The 16,502-nt window shown below is 47.7% G+C and overlaps 1 protein-coding gene across 5 annotated transcripts in view; it reads right to left on the bottom strand.

Annotated features, from left to right (window-relative positions):
* Positions 1–16,502, bottom strand: part of cep112 (centrosomal protein 112) — an 89,274-nt gene that overhangs the window by 17,316 nt on the left and 55,456 nt on the right. For 4 of the 5 annotated variants that reach the window (XM_034540447.1, XM_034540449.1, XM_034540450.1 and 1 more), the window contains 3 exons: positions 16,216–16,446; positions 7,356–7,418; positions 3,596–3,745 (listed from right to left, as the gene is read on the bottom strand). In XM_034540447.1, coding sequence (XP_034396338.1) covers positions 3,596–3,745; positions 7,356–7,418; positions 16,216–16,446 — 444 coding nt within the window. Of the gene's footprint in view, positions 1–2,502; positions 2,655–3,595; positions 3,746–7,355; positions 7,419–16,215; positions 16,447–16,502 lie in introns of those variants that run through there. The other variant, XM_034540448.1, reaches the window with a different exon arrangement.

The raw sequence follows: 16,502 nt of genomic DNA, 5'->3' as shown, positions 1-16,502 counted from the left end.
GACAATGGTCACTGTTGCATTATGTAACGTGTCTGCTGTCACTTCACCAGAGGACACTCCAAGTGGACCTTCCCTTTGACTTCACTAGAAGTTACTGCTGGATCAAAGTGTGTAATCCTGTGTGTGTGTGTGTGCACACACAGCATATGTGGGTGTATGCTAGAGAATGCAACACTGTTGAAAGATGTCAACACAAGGGCTCTAACTCAAAGCTACGTTTGAGAGCAGAGAGACACAGATAAAGAGAAAATAGAAAAATATATCATATGTAAGCCCATGTATAAGAATGAGACACACACGCACACATAACTTAGTGTGTGTGTGTGTGTGTGTGTGCAAACTTGTGCGCGCGCATAGCACAATTCAGCAGGCAGCAAGACAGGAAGCACTGCTGTGGGGAGCAGGAACAGCGGTGCTGATCAAAGCCCAGGCGGGTGACACTATGGGCGGAGTGCCATTGTTTATTCACCAGCCACCTCTCCCTTTTGGCAGGGAGAGGTGAGCATGTGTGTGTCTGTGTGTGTGTGTGTGTGTGTGTCTGTGTGTGTGTCTGTGTGGAGACAGACAGACAGAGTTCGGAGATACAGAGTTGGAAAGTTAAGGTGTGTAAGAGAGAGAGAGAGAGAGAGAATGGCCTGTGTGTGTGTGTGTGTGTGTGTGTGTGTGTGTGTGTGTGTGTGTGTGTGTGTGTACCGTTCTCTTGGCAGGATGTGGGCTGGAGTTCTTTCAGATTTGGCAGCTGCACATTTCAGGCAAAAGCACTGCCTGTGCACACAGACACCCGTAATGTACTAAAGTAATGCCAATAACCTCACTATTAAACTTTACATTCACCTCAAAGAATGGAGATGCACCAAGATGCCACCCGACGGGGAACAGATGACATGAGGAAGTGAACTGATATGAACACACTGGACACTGATATGAATACAAATATGATATGAATTAAAGCTGAGAAGGGGCGTCCTTGTCTGTGACCACACACACACACACACACTAACCGTCACTTAAACTAAAAACAACAGGATAATGAGCACACTGAACTGGACGACCGTTGTTCTAAAACAGGGTTTACTAGATGCAAAGGTCTCTGCAGTTGACACCCACGTTTAAGAAGTCCCGAGCTTCATTTGGGAGCGGACCGACAGAACGGGGCTTGTGGGGGTGGGGGGTGGGGGGGTGGACACGACATCTGATCCGGTGCAGCACGCATCCAGAACAACTGTTTTGGGATTATCCCAATTCAAATGCGCGACTAACTTTGATGTTATTTTCTTCCCCTCATTGTCTGAAGCCCCTCGCTCTCTTCATAATCCGAGCCCTTTGAAGTGAGCAGCATGGAAACAATGTCAGCCGGCGACACGCTCCCTCGACGGCCCGCTGGCGGCTCTCCGCCATTTCTCTCTTTCTGTTTTCCTCCCTCGCCCTTTTCTCGTCTGTCGGCCTTCCGTTTGCCGTCTCGATCCTCAAACTGCCTCCATCCTCTCGTTGGTTCTCCCTCTCTCCTCCTTTCCTTCCCCTCCATTGTGCACGTTCTCCTTTCAAGTTCACACCAACTATTCATTTCATGTGTTCCATTTCTGTCTCTTCATCTCACCTTCCTCTCACTTATTGATTCTCTTCTTCCTCATGTCTGGCTCTCAATAAGCAATTCAACCATTAATTGGAGTCGTCTCATTGGTGGGTGGTTAATACAGGGGGCTCGTAATAATGAGGACACAGATAATGGAAACAGAAAGCCTTTGTCTGCGTGTGTGTGTGTGTGTGTGTGTGTGTGTGTTATGGTGCAGTTAGATATGAGCAAGTGAAATGAGAGAGAGGGGGGCCAAGTCGAGCCCCCATGAAGCACCGTAACATAACGAGGAACATGCAGTCGGGTTCCTTTGGCCCGGTTCAGGCTGCTCAGCCCTCAGATGCTTCTGATGTGTTCAGTTATTTTATTTGACAATAACAGATTCTAAGCATTATTAATAATATTAGACGGCAAATCAATCGCATGTCACGATGAATAATGTTAGAGGCAGTTTTTTTAAAGACCTATTAATCTGTGAAAATACCACGACGAGTGCTCGTATCCATGATCATAAATACAGCGATGGCGCAATGAACAGATTTCACGATCAACAGACAGATTTCTCCGGAGTTTAAGCTTATGAAATCGTGCTGAAATCACATATCTGCTATCATAAAATCCTGCGCTCGATTTGTTTGTTTCCCCAAACTTATTATCAGAGTCCACAAACTATTCCGGTGGTCTCAGTTCAAACTACTGCAGACAGTAATTAAAGTATATGGTGCTGGGCTACCAGGGCCTGGACGGAGAGGAGATCTAAAGGGAGGATCGCAGATCTGCCTCCTTGAATACGAGGCAGCTGCACACCACAAACAGACAAGGTTGTGTTTGGAAACACGTCCCGATTCCAGACACACCGACTCTTTATTTAGGGAGCCGCGCCCAATCAACTGCCACTGCGTCCCAGCTGGGCAGGAGGCGGGGTTAAAGGTCACGTGAGCGCAAGAGAGGAACCCGCACCCACGAGGATGAAGATGTTTCGCAGCTCGCTACAGTTACTGGAGCTCCCTTTGGCCCGTTGAGCGACGCACCACTTCCACTTGTCCTGGACAGGTTTTAAGAGAGGAAAGGAAGGTTCACGCTGAACAAAAGGAAGAGAATAGCAGCAATGACACAGAGCAGCAGACCGATTTAACAGGTTCAGCCAGACAAGACACTTAAAGACACCGAGGAGCCACAACAATGACACAGACTCTGACCGTGCTTCAACAAAAGAAAAGCGACCCGTGTCTACTCCATAAAAGTCAGATCCAGACAAGGCTTTGTTGAGGATGTAGTTTATAGATGCCCCCCCCCCCCTCTCTAAAGGTCTGAACACTTCAGAGACCACTGGCACAGGACTCAGAGCACATGCTCGGACATCAAGGAGAAAGGAAGATAAGAGGAACCCATAAAGTGGCAGACATCTTGAAGACTGACCAAAGCTGGTGCACATTCTGCCCGTGGAACAGTTTTTAATCCTTCAAAGTGGTGTTGATGTATTTATATGCACTCAAGTAAAAAAGAGTTAAATAATTAAAAGATTACGTACCTAACAAACAACTCACGTAGACTTTTGTGGGAGTTATTGCGAACAATGCCATAATCAATGAGCTTAAAGTTACTGTGAAGACATTTTCACTGGTTATGAAACTAATTTACATTTGATTCACATCAAATGAATACTGATGCGTCTATATGACCTTCATAACTAAAACGAGACTATCGGCGAGAAGATTGTCTATTTCCATATAGTTAATAAGTATTAAGTATTATTAAGTATAAACTTAATATTAAGTATATAGTTTTTCTTAATGCTCGTCATCGGTGCTCAAAACCCTGCAGGTTCACCGTATTTCACTTTATTGTGTTTTTAAGTATAGCTCTGATTAATTCCTACATAGGTTCTAATCAATCAGTTGAACTGAATAATCCAGATCCTTATTTATGCCTTATGAGGACTCTAGATGCCTCACTCATTAAATTAGCGTCCTTGCTAAGTGCTACCGTTACACACCATTGTTCTTTTTGCCCGGAACTGACCTTGTTGGCCCGGTCGGTGTGTTGGATCATCGCCCTCCTCTCCTCATCCCAGAGCACATTGGACTCCTTCAGCTGCTTCTCCATGGCCTGGTGCAGAGCAACAGCCTCCTCCTTCGAGTCGCATGCAGCCGTCTGGAGCTCTGCAATTAGCTACAAGAGGAGAGATTCATTGTAATTCTTCATTTGTCGCAGATTGACAGTAAATAAGCAGCTGGATGACAACACAGTAGCTTAATCTGTGGGACTCGGAACCAGAAGGTTGCCTGTTCGAGTCCCTGCACGGACCAAGTAGAGCGTGGACTGGTAACCGGGAGAGCTGCCGAGGTGTCCTTGAGCAAAGCACTGGACCCCTTACTGTTGGTGCATGGGTGTTCATATTTAACAATGTGTGAACATATATAACAACTGGAAATAAATCAGAATTTCCCCTCGCAGAATAAATAAGTTATATTGAAACAAGAGATGCAGTAAAACAATCAAAGTGCAGAGGAACTAAATGCTGCGTTGCTTTATTTCACTGGACAGAAATGCTTTTCACATTAGTCATGGAATTGGACGGTCTCATGACAGAGAGAGAGAGACAGGAAGGAAAAAACAACTTCCTTTTTGAGGAGCGCAGTGACTTTGTGTTGGTGAACTTGTGGTGCTCACCAAGATGAAAAGGAACCGCCTCGGCTTTGAAATCCTCCAGTCAAAATTAACATTCTATTTAAGCCACTGTCAGGGAAAGGCAGAGGAAAGATGAGAGAAAGTCAAAGAGGGGAAGGGAGAGAGAGACAGAGGAGGTGTGTGTGTGTGTGTGCGCGCGTGTGTGTGTGTGTGTGTGTGTGTGTGTGTGTGTGTGTGTGTGGGGGGGGCTACTAGCTTTGGGCTAGACAGATGATTGTTTACCGTGTTCAAACTCTGGAGGACCGACTCTGCTGGAATCTGCACTTTGTGTGGGAGCGTGAGAGTTAGAGTAGTGTGGCTCGACCAGAGAGAGAGAGATGAGAGGGAGATTAGGCTTATTCTGTCAGTGGGAAAGCCACATGAAAGTAACAAATGACACATGATTATGGGGAACATCTTTTCTGGGCATAATAATTATTGTACAATATGGATTCCCTGCATTTTAACCCCAGGCGGCGGCGGTACTCTGAACTAGTGAACTCGCTGTCTGTCTTGTTATTCCTGTGTCTGATAGCCAGCGAGGCCTTTTTAAGGCTGTAATTGGTCTGGTGAGACTAAAGCCTCCTGGCATCTGTGGTCAGGGCTAAAGGCAGGCGCCCCTCTCCATGAACCAGAGGTACACAACAAATAAAAAGGTGCTTATTCACCTGTTTGTAAACAAAAAGGTGAATAACTAGAACTATAATACAGAAAAGGGGATGTCTTGCACACACCTGGTTCCAGACCTCCACACGCCTCTGATTTAAGTGATATAAATAATAATAAATAAGCGATCTGGACGATAATCTCTTATACGATAATTAACAGAAAACTTATCTGCAACAATTCTAAAGATATTTAGTTTTTAAACACATTTTTAATTGATTATTCAAGAAATAAATGAGCTAATTAATTGATAAAATCACAGCCTTAAATGACGTATTAACACGATTGGATGCTCAGTGATGGTGACGTCATAGCTTCAGCCAAAAACAGCACAGCTGTGAACTTTTACTTAAACCTGCATCAACAGATCTCAACAGTAGAATTAATTTAGTCCAATAAGCTTCGTTGTGGTCTCCAACATCTCCTGAGGGAGTCTCTTGCTCCTGAGCCGCTTAACACTGAACTATGTTCCCCAGCTGGTTTGTTAACTTTGTCTGCTATTGGGTTTTAGGCCCGTGGCCTTTTCACTGAAAACATGTCCTGCTACGTCGACGCTGATGAGCGGCGAGACTGAACCGACACGCTAAATCTGAGGCTGCAAAACCAAAACAAGGCGCTGATGAACAGTAAAACGCTGCGGTCAGGGGATGACTCTGTGGGTTCATCCCTACGTTGGAATAAATACTGTAACATATCCTATTTGACTCATTTACGCCTACGAGGTCACGTGTGAGCACGGTTTTTGGAACTCAACAAACCAGTAGAGTGCTGAACTAAACGAGGGACATTTGCATGTGGAGTGAACCTCCAGCTTCCGGAACGAGATGCATCTCCTGCACTGTGCCTCCCGTGGCCAATGAGCCGGTCAGGCATAAAGTAATGAGCTCCCACCCACTGCAGCCTGATCATTAAGTGAGGGACGCGTTCTCAGGTCACCCAGGAGGACCACTCACAGCCAGATGCTTAACACACAGGATGGGAGAGACACTAATTAGGAGTCGCTGTACGTACGAGTGCGAATGAGAAATACAGAGAATAAGAGACAAAAAGAGGAAGGCGTGTGTGTGTGTGTGTGTGTGTGAACATATACCCTCACGTCTCAGGATAATGTATGGCGTGGTATGCTTTTAATTGGGTTATTAGCCATTCAGTTGAGCTCAAGAGCGATGCCCCCTGTCTGACAGTGAGGGGTTAACGGCTGGGGTTAGCATGTGAGGTTCATAGGCCTCTTGTTTACATTCGACTGAGTTGCCCCCAAGGGGGGTAGGCAGCGACCCCCCCCGCCATCCTCCCTCGCTCCACCTTTAACTTCTAAAACCAATAGCCTGCATTAATCACGCATATTAATATGTTTGCACCTTCAGCAGAACAACACACTCACACTTAACGGTGTTGATTCCTTTAACGGCAGAGAGAGAGAGTTGTCCCCACAACAGAGAATTAACCCCTTGTTGCTTCGTCTGCGGATGAACTTTCGCACAGCATCCAACTTCGTTTGAAGTCGAGCGTTGCGTAACCTAATAAGCTACCGTTTTCTCACAACATCTGCTTGTCAACCCCGCTTTCAACTCTGTGCCTTTGCCAGCCAACCCCCCCCCCCCCCCCAAAAAAAAGGGGGGCGAGGAGAAGAAAGAAAGAAAAACACCCCCCCCCCCACCCCTTCCTTGAATCTCTTCTTTGGGTAACGAGGTGCAATTACGGCCAATGATTGTGATATTCTACCCTGCTACATAATCAAGAAGAAAACTCTTTTCTTTTGTAATGTAAACACTACTTTTGGGCGTTTTGGTAAAAGCTGCCCGAACCTTCGGAGACATGTTGCTGAATGACAGAGTGTCCTGGGAAGTTCTATTCCTGGTTGGACAGAAGAATGAGTTTTGAACGGGCTCCGTCTGAGGAGACGAGCAGTTGGAACCCAGGTACGGAGGATGGAGGTGTGAATCATAATTAGGGACTTGAACAGATCCTTTAAAGTTGATTTATACTTAAAGATGTTGCAGAGGCTACCGGTGCAGACTCTCTAGTATTTACACTCCTTCTGGCTCCCTTCCACTTCACATGTAGGTATTCGATTCACTGTTATATAAACATATTGATTAGTGCCACAAAAAAGGGCAAACAGCTGCATCATCAACGCATCCAACATATCAGGCATGAGGCAGATATTCTTTATGTGTTCTATGTCTAGGTGGATTTATCTGAGCTCTGCACAAACCTCATGCCAGATATGGGATGTGTGTGTGTGTGTGTGTGTGTGTGTGTGTATCTGCTCTAAGGGTAAAGGGCAGGGTGGCTTGCTGTCAAGAACTTGTGTGTGTTTTCGCATGTGCTTCCTCACCTCTCCCATCAGTGCATTTGACCAATCTTTCAAGCAGTTCAGTGGAAAAAGGGGAATATAAAATGAAAGAGGGGGGTGGAACGAAGGGTGGAAGAGAGCCCTGATTACCTGGGCCGACTTGGCGAGCTTCTGACTGAACTCTTTCTCAATCTGCTTCAGCCGGCTGTTGGTCTGCAACAAGAAGGGAGAGGGGAGTGTGAGAAAGAGATATGCAGTCAGACAGATAGAGAGACACAAAGAGAGGGAGAGCACGCGCACACACACACACACACACACACACACACACACGCACACGCACACACGCACACGCGCACACACACACACACACACGCACACACGCACACACACGCGCACACACTCCTGTTGACCTCGTGGTGGAGGCCTGTGGCCCCCTTGGCACGGGGCCAGTCCCAACGCTCATGCGTGCCAGCAGGTAGTGACGGGCATGGTGCACAGTGGGCACCACTCCCCTTTGATCCCCTGCCAACAATTCATCACTTAACAAGAAGGGGGGCAGGCGGGGGAATTAAAACGTTGCTGCCAATTAGCTCGGGAGAAAAAGAAAAAAAAAAGACAAAAGAAAGCAAGCGAGCCGAACGGGAGAAGCTGGGAGACACAACACGGCGGAGACCGACGAGGAGCCAATGAGGATTGTTGTTGGGAGTTTATCGAGCGGCGCTCGTCTCTTTGTTTCCGGTCGTTTCTCGATGGGAAGCTCGCCAGCTGGAAGCGAAGCCCGCGAGTGTCTCACACAAGATCTGCCTGCGCTCAGCCGGCTGTGTTGTGGTGCCAGAGTTCCAGTGAAAGGCTGAACAGTGGAGCGAGGTAATTAGGTGTGAAGTGACGGAATCCGATGGGGATGTCAATGGCTGCCTGTTCGCACGGTGACACGGTCTATACGAGTACTGCAGAGCGAGACCACGGCCCGAGTGTACGGGGGTTGGAGTCGCTCATTATTTGAAAGGCTGGCGAGTCTTCAGCTGCTCCAGGAAGCATCTCGCAATGCCATTGATGAGTCAGCGATAAGCAACAAAGTAGAGAAAACTTGTTCAACAAACACAGAAATATAAAAACACCGGCCACGCAGAAACTCATGTAGAAAGTTTGAAAGAAATGCAGTAAACTGGATTCATGCATTAAAAACACACACACGGACAACCCGCTAACAAACACGTGTCATTGAACGCAGCCCTCAACACCGGAGCTGCGTTTGGACTCTGCCACCCATCCAAACACCGCCGCCCGGCTCAGAGCGGACACACCCGTCACCACGGAAACACAGAGCCATCGCCAAGGATACGGGCCTGTCTTCCTGCGCCAGGACTCTTTGAGTGGCAGTTTGCTCTTGGGGCCCTACAGCAGCTGATGAGAGAGGGGGAGACAAAGAAGGGTGTAGGAATTGTGTTTGGGAGTCCTTTTTTGTTTTGTAGTGGTCTCCCTTTACTCCATCTTGACTCCGGCTTAGTTGAAGTGGCGCCGTGGCAGGTAGTATTAGATTTATTTTAACCAGAACCCTCAAGCAGACGACATTTGCTGTAAAAACATCGCCACAAACACCACAGATATGATTGCTTTAAAGATGAGACTTAAATGTGTCTTAGACGGGAACATGTTGACGTCAAAGTTATATATCAGCATCATCTTTGTAATTGTCTGTGAGGTAACGAGGTGTGTGTGACTCTCTGTACTGTATATGACACACGTTAGTGTATTCGTGGTAACACATGGCCATATTGACGTGTAAACAGGCTCAGATGTTTCATAAGAACATAAAGAGCGTGCTACTAGGAAGCGTTACACAACATCATACAGCTCAACCATCTAAACACACATTACAAATGTCTGGAAATAGATGAAGATATGGATAGTACATGCAAGAAAAATAACCCGATAGGACTGTGACAAATACAAAGGGAAAATCAGAGCTAAATTAAAAGCCATATGTGTGTGTGTGTGTGTGTGTGTGTGTGTGTAAGCACTTTCAAAGAGACTACCTGTGCCCTGCCAAAGGCATTTTTGTGCTGAAGGCACTTTGAGGCTGTATCAGGCTCTTCAATCGCCTCTTAATCCGAGCTGTGTGGAGTGCGACTGCTTTGAAGTGTGTGTGTGTGTGTGTGTGTGTTTGTGTGCGTGTGCAAAGGTACTTGTGTGTGCGTTAAGAGAGTGGAAGTGGATCTGAAGGCAAGGCATGCACCGCTTACCAGAACCTAATTAATAATCTGCAGTGGGAACCAGGCAACACACACACACACACACGCACACACACTTATTCAAACACAAACAATGGCCAAACAGGACACATGAAGGCCAAACACACATCCAGTATTTGGCCTTCATCTGTGGCTGTTTGGAAGTGAGCCTTGCTCAAGGTGTGCAGTGAGGCCGGTTCTCTGGAATGGACCGTTGGATTGTTGATAAAGGAGGAAGAAACTAAAGTAAACGCTCCTCGATAGAACAATCTCGCCAACGCCGCAGACGGAACACATGACGCGGTCAGCGTGACGTCACCCGTTGGTTTGAGGACAGGCGTCCCGAAGCCTCCAGTTAATCATTATGTCCGCCACCTTCCTGTTGAGAAGTGACTCGAGAGGGGAAAGCACGACCGAACGCGGAATTAGACGGTTTTAGGCGACCGACATGCAACAATTAACTTTCAGACAACGTGAACGTGGTTAAAGTTGCAAGAACAACGCCCAGAATGGACACCACTGTCAATCAGAAACTCTCATGTACAACGGTTACTGAGGTAATAAACTCAAGTGAGAAGTAGAGTCATTTTCTCAAAGACTTCCATACTAGCGGACTCAGTTTTACCAGAGGAGTCGCCCCCTGCTGGCCACGACAGATCGGTTTCACTCGTCTGACACACGCTGACGTCACCGTGACGGTTTCCAGGACTTTCAGAATGTGTTCAGTTCAGGCTACAGTCCTGGACAGGATATTGCCTCCATATGGCATTTTTTCCTCCGATATGTTTCCAATCATCTCGCATTGCTATATAAAACTGACGCAACACACGGGTGATGTCACCCAACACATGAAAAGGACACAATGTGACAACCGCTGAACAGGCGAAGGGCTGTTTTAAAGCTCTTTTGATGGTTGTTGGTCTACAACTCGCCGTATATTGCACACTCGGGAACTGATTTGTGGGGTTCATTTCTCAAAAACAAACAAACAAAAAACAACAACATGATTTCTAAGACAATCTTTCATTTTTAGTGGCAGCATTCAAACGGCCTTCTGTTCACTCGGCACGTCTCAGAACCATTTGAGTTCAATCTGCCAGCGAGGGAGAGCCGGGAGATGTTATTTGCTCGTGTGTCTGTAATCATCGCCGTCTTGTGTGAGACACAGAGACTTTATTTCCACCTCACAGTTTGCCATCGCTGCTCGTCAGTAGTGATTCTCTTAATCCTCGCTGCTCACTGTCAGCGCCGCACGGTACAGAAATGATGCGTCGCACACGAGCCGGTAGATAAACATACAACACACGACCGTTCAGAGATAACTCGCTGACCACCGATCACACCCACGGTCATCAGTGAGGGGGCTTAACGACATCAGCAGGTCAGGCAGAAAAGGTGGTTTGAGGCTTAATGGTCACGGCCGCCGATAGAATCACAGAAATTCTTTCGTTGTTTAAAACCACAGAAAAAGTGCGTGTACAGTTTTTTGTGAACAGAGGTCACTTCAGAGGTCACTTCAGAGGGCTGTTAAGGAGATTTTAACATTGAACTTTGATGGACCTGTCTTTCTGCCTCACTTCCGATCTATTTATGCCTCCATCCCGACTTTGATCAATAAGTCTGCCTGATGTTCAGATGTGGGATGAATTCGAGTTTAACCCCGAAAAACAGAGCCCAATATCACGGTGTCCCACTTAAAACTCTCACTTCAAACCAAAGTGTAATCTATAGCGTGCAACAAGATGGGACCTGCCTGACGCCGTGTTTTAATGCGATTGAGAAAGTGTGTCGCTTCCCCCCCTCAAAAAGTGAGCAAGGGAACTGTGTGATGTTTTTTTGGGACGGCAAAGCCTTTACTTTGACTCTTTCATCTGCTGGCTGGGTGACTCTCTCTCTCTCTTTCTCTCTCTCACTCTCTCTCTCTCTCTCTCTGCCGCCGGGCCCGATGGTGCACTGAGGGAACGAGGAGCTCAGATACGTCTGCGCACACACAAACAAACAACTTATGCTCATACACAAGTGCTTTAATGTGTGTTTGTGGCGCAGCTGTGATGTAAACATATACCGGCCGCAGACACATAGAACCAATAATCTGAATGCACGAAACATCCCAAACTTGACATCTTTCTCCCGTAAAATCAGATCCCTCGCTCTGCCTCCCCCATCTCTTTGTCTCCCATTTAGTCTGCTAGTGCGAGGTGAATGCAGACCCTCTTTGATCATCCCTCCGTCTATGTTTCTCTTCTCCTCGTTTAATCCATGACCAACTGAATAATGTGATTTGGTGTCTCTCCAAATGGCAGAGAACCAACCTAATAAATGTGCAGCGACAGCAGGAGAGAGAGAGGCAAGACGTGGCTATGACAACAACGACAACAACCTCGTACCACCATCTTCTGGCTGAGAGGGAGAACGTTTCCCTCACCGAGGCTGAAAGGATCAAAGGATCAAAGCTGGCGTGAATGGAGGCATATGGATGGTTTATGAAGAGGTTCACGAACTGGAACATTGTATTAAATCCCTGGTTGAACTTTCTGCATTTATTGTCACGAAGAAGGACTTTTCTACTCACAACGCTTCGTAGATACGGTGTCGTCACTGCCTGTGGACGCAGTGACGACCTTCAGGTGGCGCAGTGACGACCTTCAGGTGACGCAGGGGTTGCTGGTGTCACCCCATTAAGAGACCCACACAAACCAGATCCACAATGAAAAGAGGCCCAACGACGGGCGCTGTGCTCAATGAACATGTTGCATGTTCTGCACCAGAACACATCTTGTGTGGTCCGATCACAAACGCACGCTTCCAAATATGGAAGTGAATGCCACAAGAACACATTGCAGACACATTAAGATGCAATCAGTCAAACCACATGTAGGTATGGTCAGGTCCAACAGTGTGAGAGCAGATGGATCTCCGGCCACATAAAAAGATTGCCGAGTCAGCTTTGTGCGCAGAAGAACAAACACAAGTTACACACAGATGATTTCCCCTTTGCCAAAGAACTCTAATGAGGGTTGAAGTCTGAGCCTTAACAAACCGCATTCCTCTTCTCAAGCTGCATCACCGACCGTGGTCACAAACAACTTTTGTCTGTGCAATTTCCCACAGATGAAATAAAATCTGCTCACAAATGATCCACCGCGACTGACTCTATGGGAAGGGAACATCTGGATCCAAAATGTTGGATCAGAAGGCCGGCGACGCTCACCAAACAGCAGCCACCAAGTTGGTCCAAGCAAAACACACACTTGATCATTTGTTGGCAACCAGTTGCTTTGAAGTCGTAAAAGTACGTTAACCAAGTGTATTTTCACTTAGTAGAAACGCGTTGCAGCCAAATGATGCAGAAGACCTCTCAAGTCGTTGGATGTTTATATTCTGTGTGTGAATAAAAATAAAAAGAGAGACTGGTTTCACACCTCGGCCTTGTACTTCTCAACCTGTTTGTGTGTGCGTGTCAAAGAAGGAGCACTTTGGTGCCACATGGGCCACGGCCAGAGGCACCCAGAGGGCCACTGTTGTGGCTGCTGGGTGCCAACGAGCTGCCTGTTCGCCTGCAGCAGGTTTTGTCACACTTGGTTAGTTTGGTGAAATGCCCCTTTGATCTGGAGTGGGAGTAGACATGTGTGTACCCACACACACACGGGAGGAGTGCAAATACACACCCATTCTTATTCTTAGTAATTAAAAAGTCCCAAGAATGTGTACACACATGCGCGCGCGCACACGCACGCACACGCACACGCACACACTACACACACACACACACACACACACACACACACACACACACACACACACACACACACACACACTTTGCCCATCTAATCTCCACAAGCAGTTCAAAAAGCTCTCCAGACAGAAAATATGAAAAGTTCCAGACGTTATTCATTTCCTATCAAACCTGAGGCCTTTTGAACTTTTGTCTCACAGTATCTCAGATCTCCAGTATTGACAAGCAGGGAGTAGATCCAGTGTGGAGTGACGGGTCCAACACAAAGAGCCTTTCTCCTTTCAAACTGGAAGCTCACAGACGTACTGCCGATTAAGCACTATCTGCAAATATGACCTGTGTTTTATCATCACACACACGCTAAAGAAAGGACTGATAGGGGAATATCTCTCACACACACACCAGATTTCTGGTAACTCTTCATAGAAAGTCCTGATGTTCTGTGCCACAAACTTGTGGGGGAAGACAGGGAGAGACAGACAGGTGTAGGATAAGGAGGTGGTGTAGGTGAGAGGCAGGACCCGGCTCACTGTAGCCCAGAGTTGAAGCGTCTCTATCAGGCACATAGGCAGCTTCACAGGCCCCACAGTGGAGAACGGAGATTGGGAGGTCTGGGGTCATGTGACACACACACACACACACACACACACACACACACACACACACACACACACACACACACACACACACACACACACACACACACACACACACACACACACACACACACACACACACACACACACACACACACACACACACACACACACACACACACACACACACACACACACACACACACACACACACACACACACACACACACACACACACACACACACACACACACACACACACACACACACACACACACACACACACACACACACACACACACACCTTCAACTCAGCCTACCTCCATCACTTTTCCTTCTCTTCTCCTCTCTTCTGTGGTGCAGCTCAACTGTATGGAACTATCTGAACGTCTGATCTCCCTGATATTCTGTTTCTCATTATTTCATTCCAACAGCTTCGGCTGTCGACTCCCCAAACACATCCCACCCCCCAGACGCATCCCACCCCCCTGACGCATCCCACCCCCCAAACACATCCCACCCCCCTGACACATCCCACCCCCCAGACGCATCCCACCCCCCAGACGCATCCCACCCCCCTGACGCATCCCACCCCCCAAACACATCCCACCCCCCTGACGCATCCCACCCCCCAGACGCATCCCACCCCCCAGACACATCCCACCCCCCTGACGCATCCCACCCCCCAAACACATCCCACCCCCCTGACACATCCCACCCCCCTGACGCATCCCACCCCCCTGTGTCCCTCTCTCCCTCTCTGTCTCTCCCTTAAACGCATGCGTCTTTGATGGGAATCCATTCATGGATTTAATGGATTTCTCCGGCCTTTTTTCCAGGATCTGGGAGATGTGTTGGAGGAAAAAAAAAGGGTGGTGGTGGTGGGGGGCTGGCCTGCCCAGGCTCTGCTTCCAAGAAGATGGTGGACTGCAGAGGACAGCATTTCTGTCTGCATCAAAAGAACGAGACATTTTCAGCTTACAAAAAAGGGCGAACGAGTCAATATGGATCTGAGAGCCGGCCGACTTCAATCCAACGTGAAAAGAAACGGCCGCCACAAAGGAGAGAAACTTTTCCGAGCCCACTCCGAAAGTCAAACTTGGAGACAGATTAGAAAGCAGAAAAAAGGGGCGAAAGCAAGACGTTCAACCTTTGTTGAGTTTTTTTTTTTTTTTTTTTTTTTTTAGAAGCGTGAACTTTTAGGAGAAATCATTAATCTCTTTCATAAAAAGTGAAACCAGCACATTGCTCATAGTGTTATCAGTCTAAGTTCCACATTCAGCATCACTGCTTTGAATCCACTCCAGATTCCCCGACAGGACTTAAAAGGGAGCCCAAAAAATAAATAACTTTTAGCTGCAAAACAGCCTTCACATATCCCCCCCCAACAAACGGGGCTGATAGGAAATAGCGTGATTTCTTCAAATGAGGATTAGCCTGTAATAAGCACACTCTTTCCCTCGGATCTCGCTCCCTTCAGTACCCCTGGTTCTGTGTGCCATATGGAGCCAAAATGGCCGACTGGGTGCTTTGGAGGTCCCTGCATTCCGGGGCTAATACTGCGCAGCTGGCGCGGGATGGTGTCTAATGAAAAATGTTCTCTTTGATGGGACCTGCTGAGGGATTAGGTTCTGATCAACCACCTTAGGTCAGCTTCCTGCTAGACCAGCACAAGATTATGGGTGATTTCCCGGCCGTGGGTCCAGTTTCTGTCGTGGCGAGGGGAGCAAATATGAGACGGGATGAGAGCAAGAAAGGGAGGAAACCTCAGAAGTTCTAATTAAAGTACTTCCTGGTACACTAAGATAGTAAAAAGAAAAGCTGGATGTTGGCTCTCTGTGACCGACCTTCGAGTCTAATCCACTAACTAGCGTGCACAAGTCAAAACGGTATATCCCATGACGGTAAGAGGGTCAACCACAAGATTCAGCTTCAACACATGCACGAGTAGATGTAGTGTTGATGCCAACAGCACCATTACCTCACTCAACCTTTGTTCAAGCATGCAATATGCTGGGTTTCCTGTGGCGCTCTCAATGAGACCGGACACACGCACAGCTGTAACCCCCGCTGCACACATTAAGATGAACGGATCTGCACAGCGGACACATCAGGCAGGCCGCAGCAGACCTGAGTGAGCTACAGGAAGCAGCCACCAGGTGACAGGCAGCCACGCCTCCACCAGCAGCACCCCTGTATGCAGGAGCTAATAAAGCCTCTGCCCAGCTTTTCCTCCTCAATTCATATTTATTGGCCATTTTAGACATTTTCTTTTCCATGCTGGTTTCTGCAAGCGAACAAATGAATGTGTAGTTGTTCATGTCACGTTTGTTCACATAGGCGTCCATCCATACAGGCTACAGAGTGTGATGCGACGTGATTTATGCAGACGGCATCCTAGTGGAAACGGACTGCATCCCGTCTCTCCCCTCCTTCCCTTCGCCCACCTTCTCTTGAGCAGCATCCTTCTCCTGCCGGTGGCTTTCCTCAAGGTCGCCACGGATGCGCTCCATGTCAGAGCGGAGTCGGTCCAGGGATGTCTCTTTGTCCAGGAACGACATTCGTTTTTCCTCCTCCGAGAGCAATGCCGCCTCAGCCAGTTGTTGCTTGTGCTGTGCGCGGACAGCTTGGAGTTCATCGCGGAGGCTGGAACACTGGGATCCCAGATCGGAAATCGCCTGAAAAGAGATGGACAGACGCACAGAGCGATGTTAACCGATGTCCTGCAGATATC

The sequence above is a fragment of the Cyclopterus lumpus genome, chromosome 8 (assembly GCF_009769545.1).
Source record: "Cyclopterus lumpus isolate fCycLum1 chromosome 8, fCycLum1.pri, whole genome shotgun sequence".
In the NCBI taxonomy this organism is placed as follows: Eukaryota; Metazoa; Chordata; class Actinopteri; order Perciformes; family Cyclopteridae; genus Cyclopterus; species Cyclopterus lumpus.
This window is presented reverse-complemented; position numbering and strand designations above follow the sequence as displayed.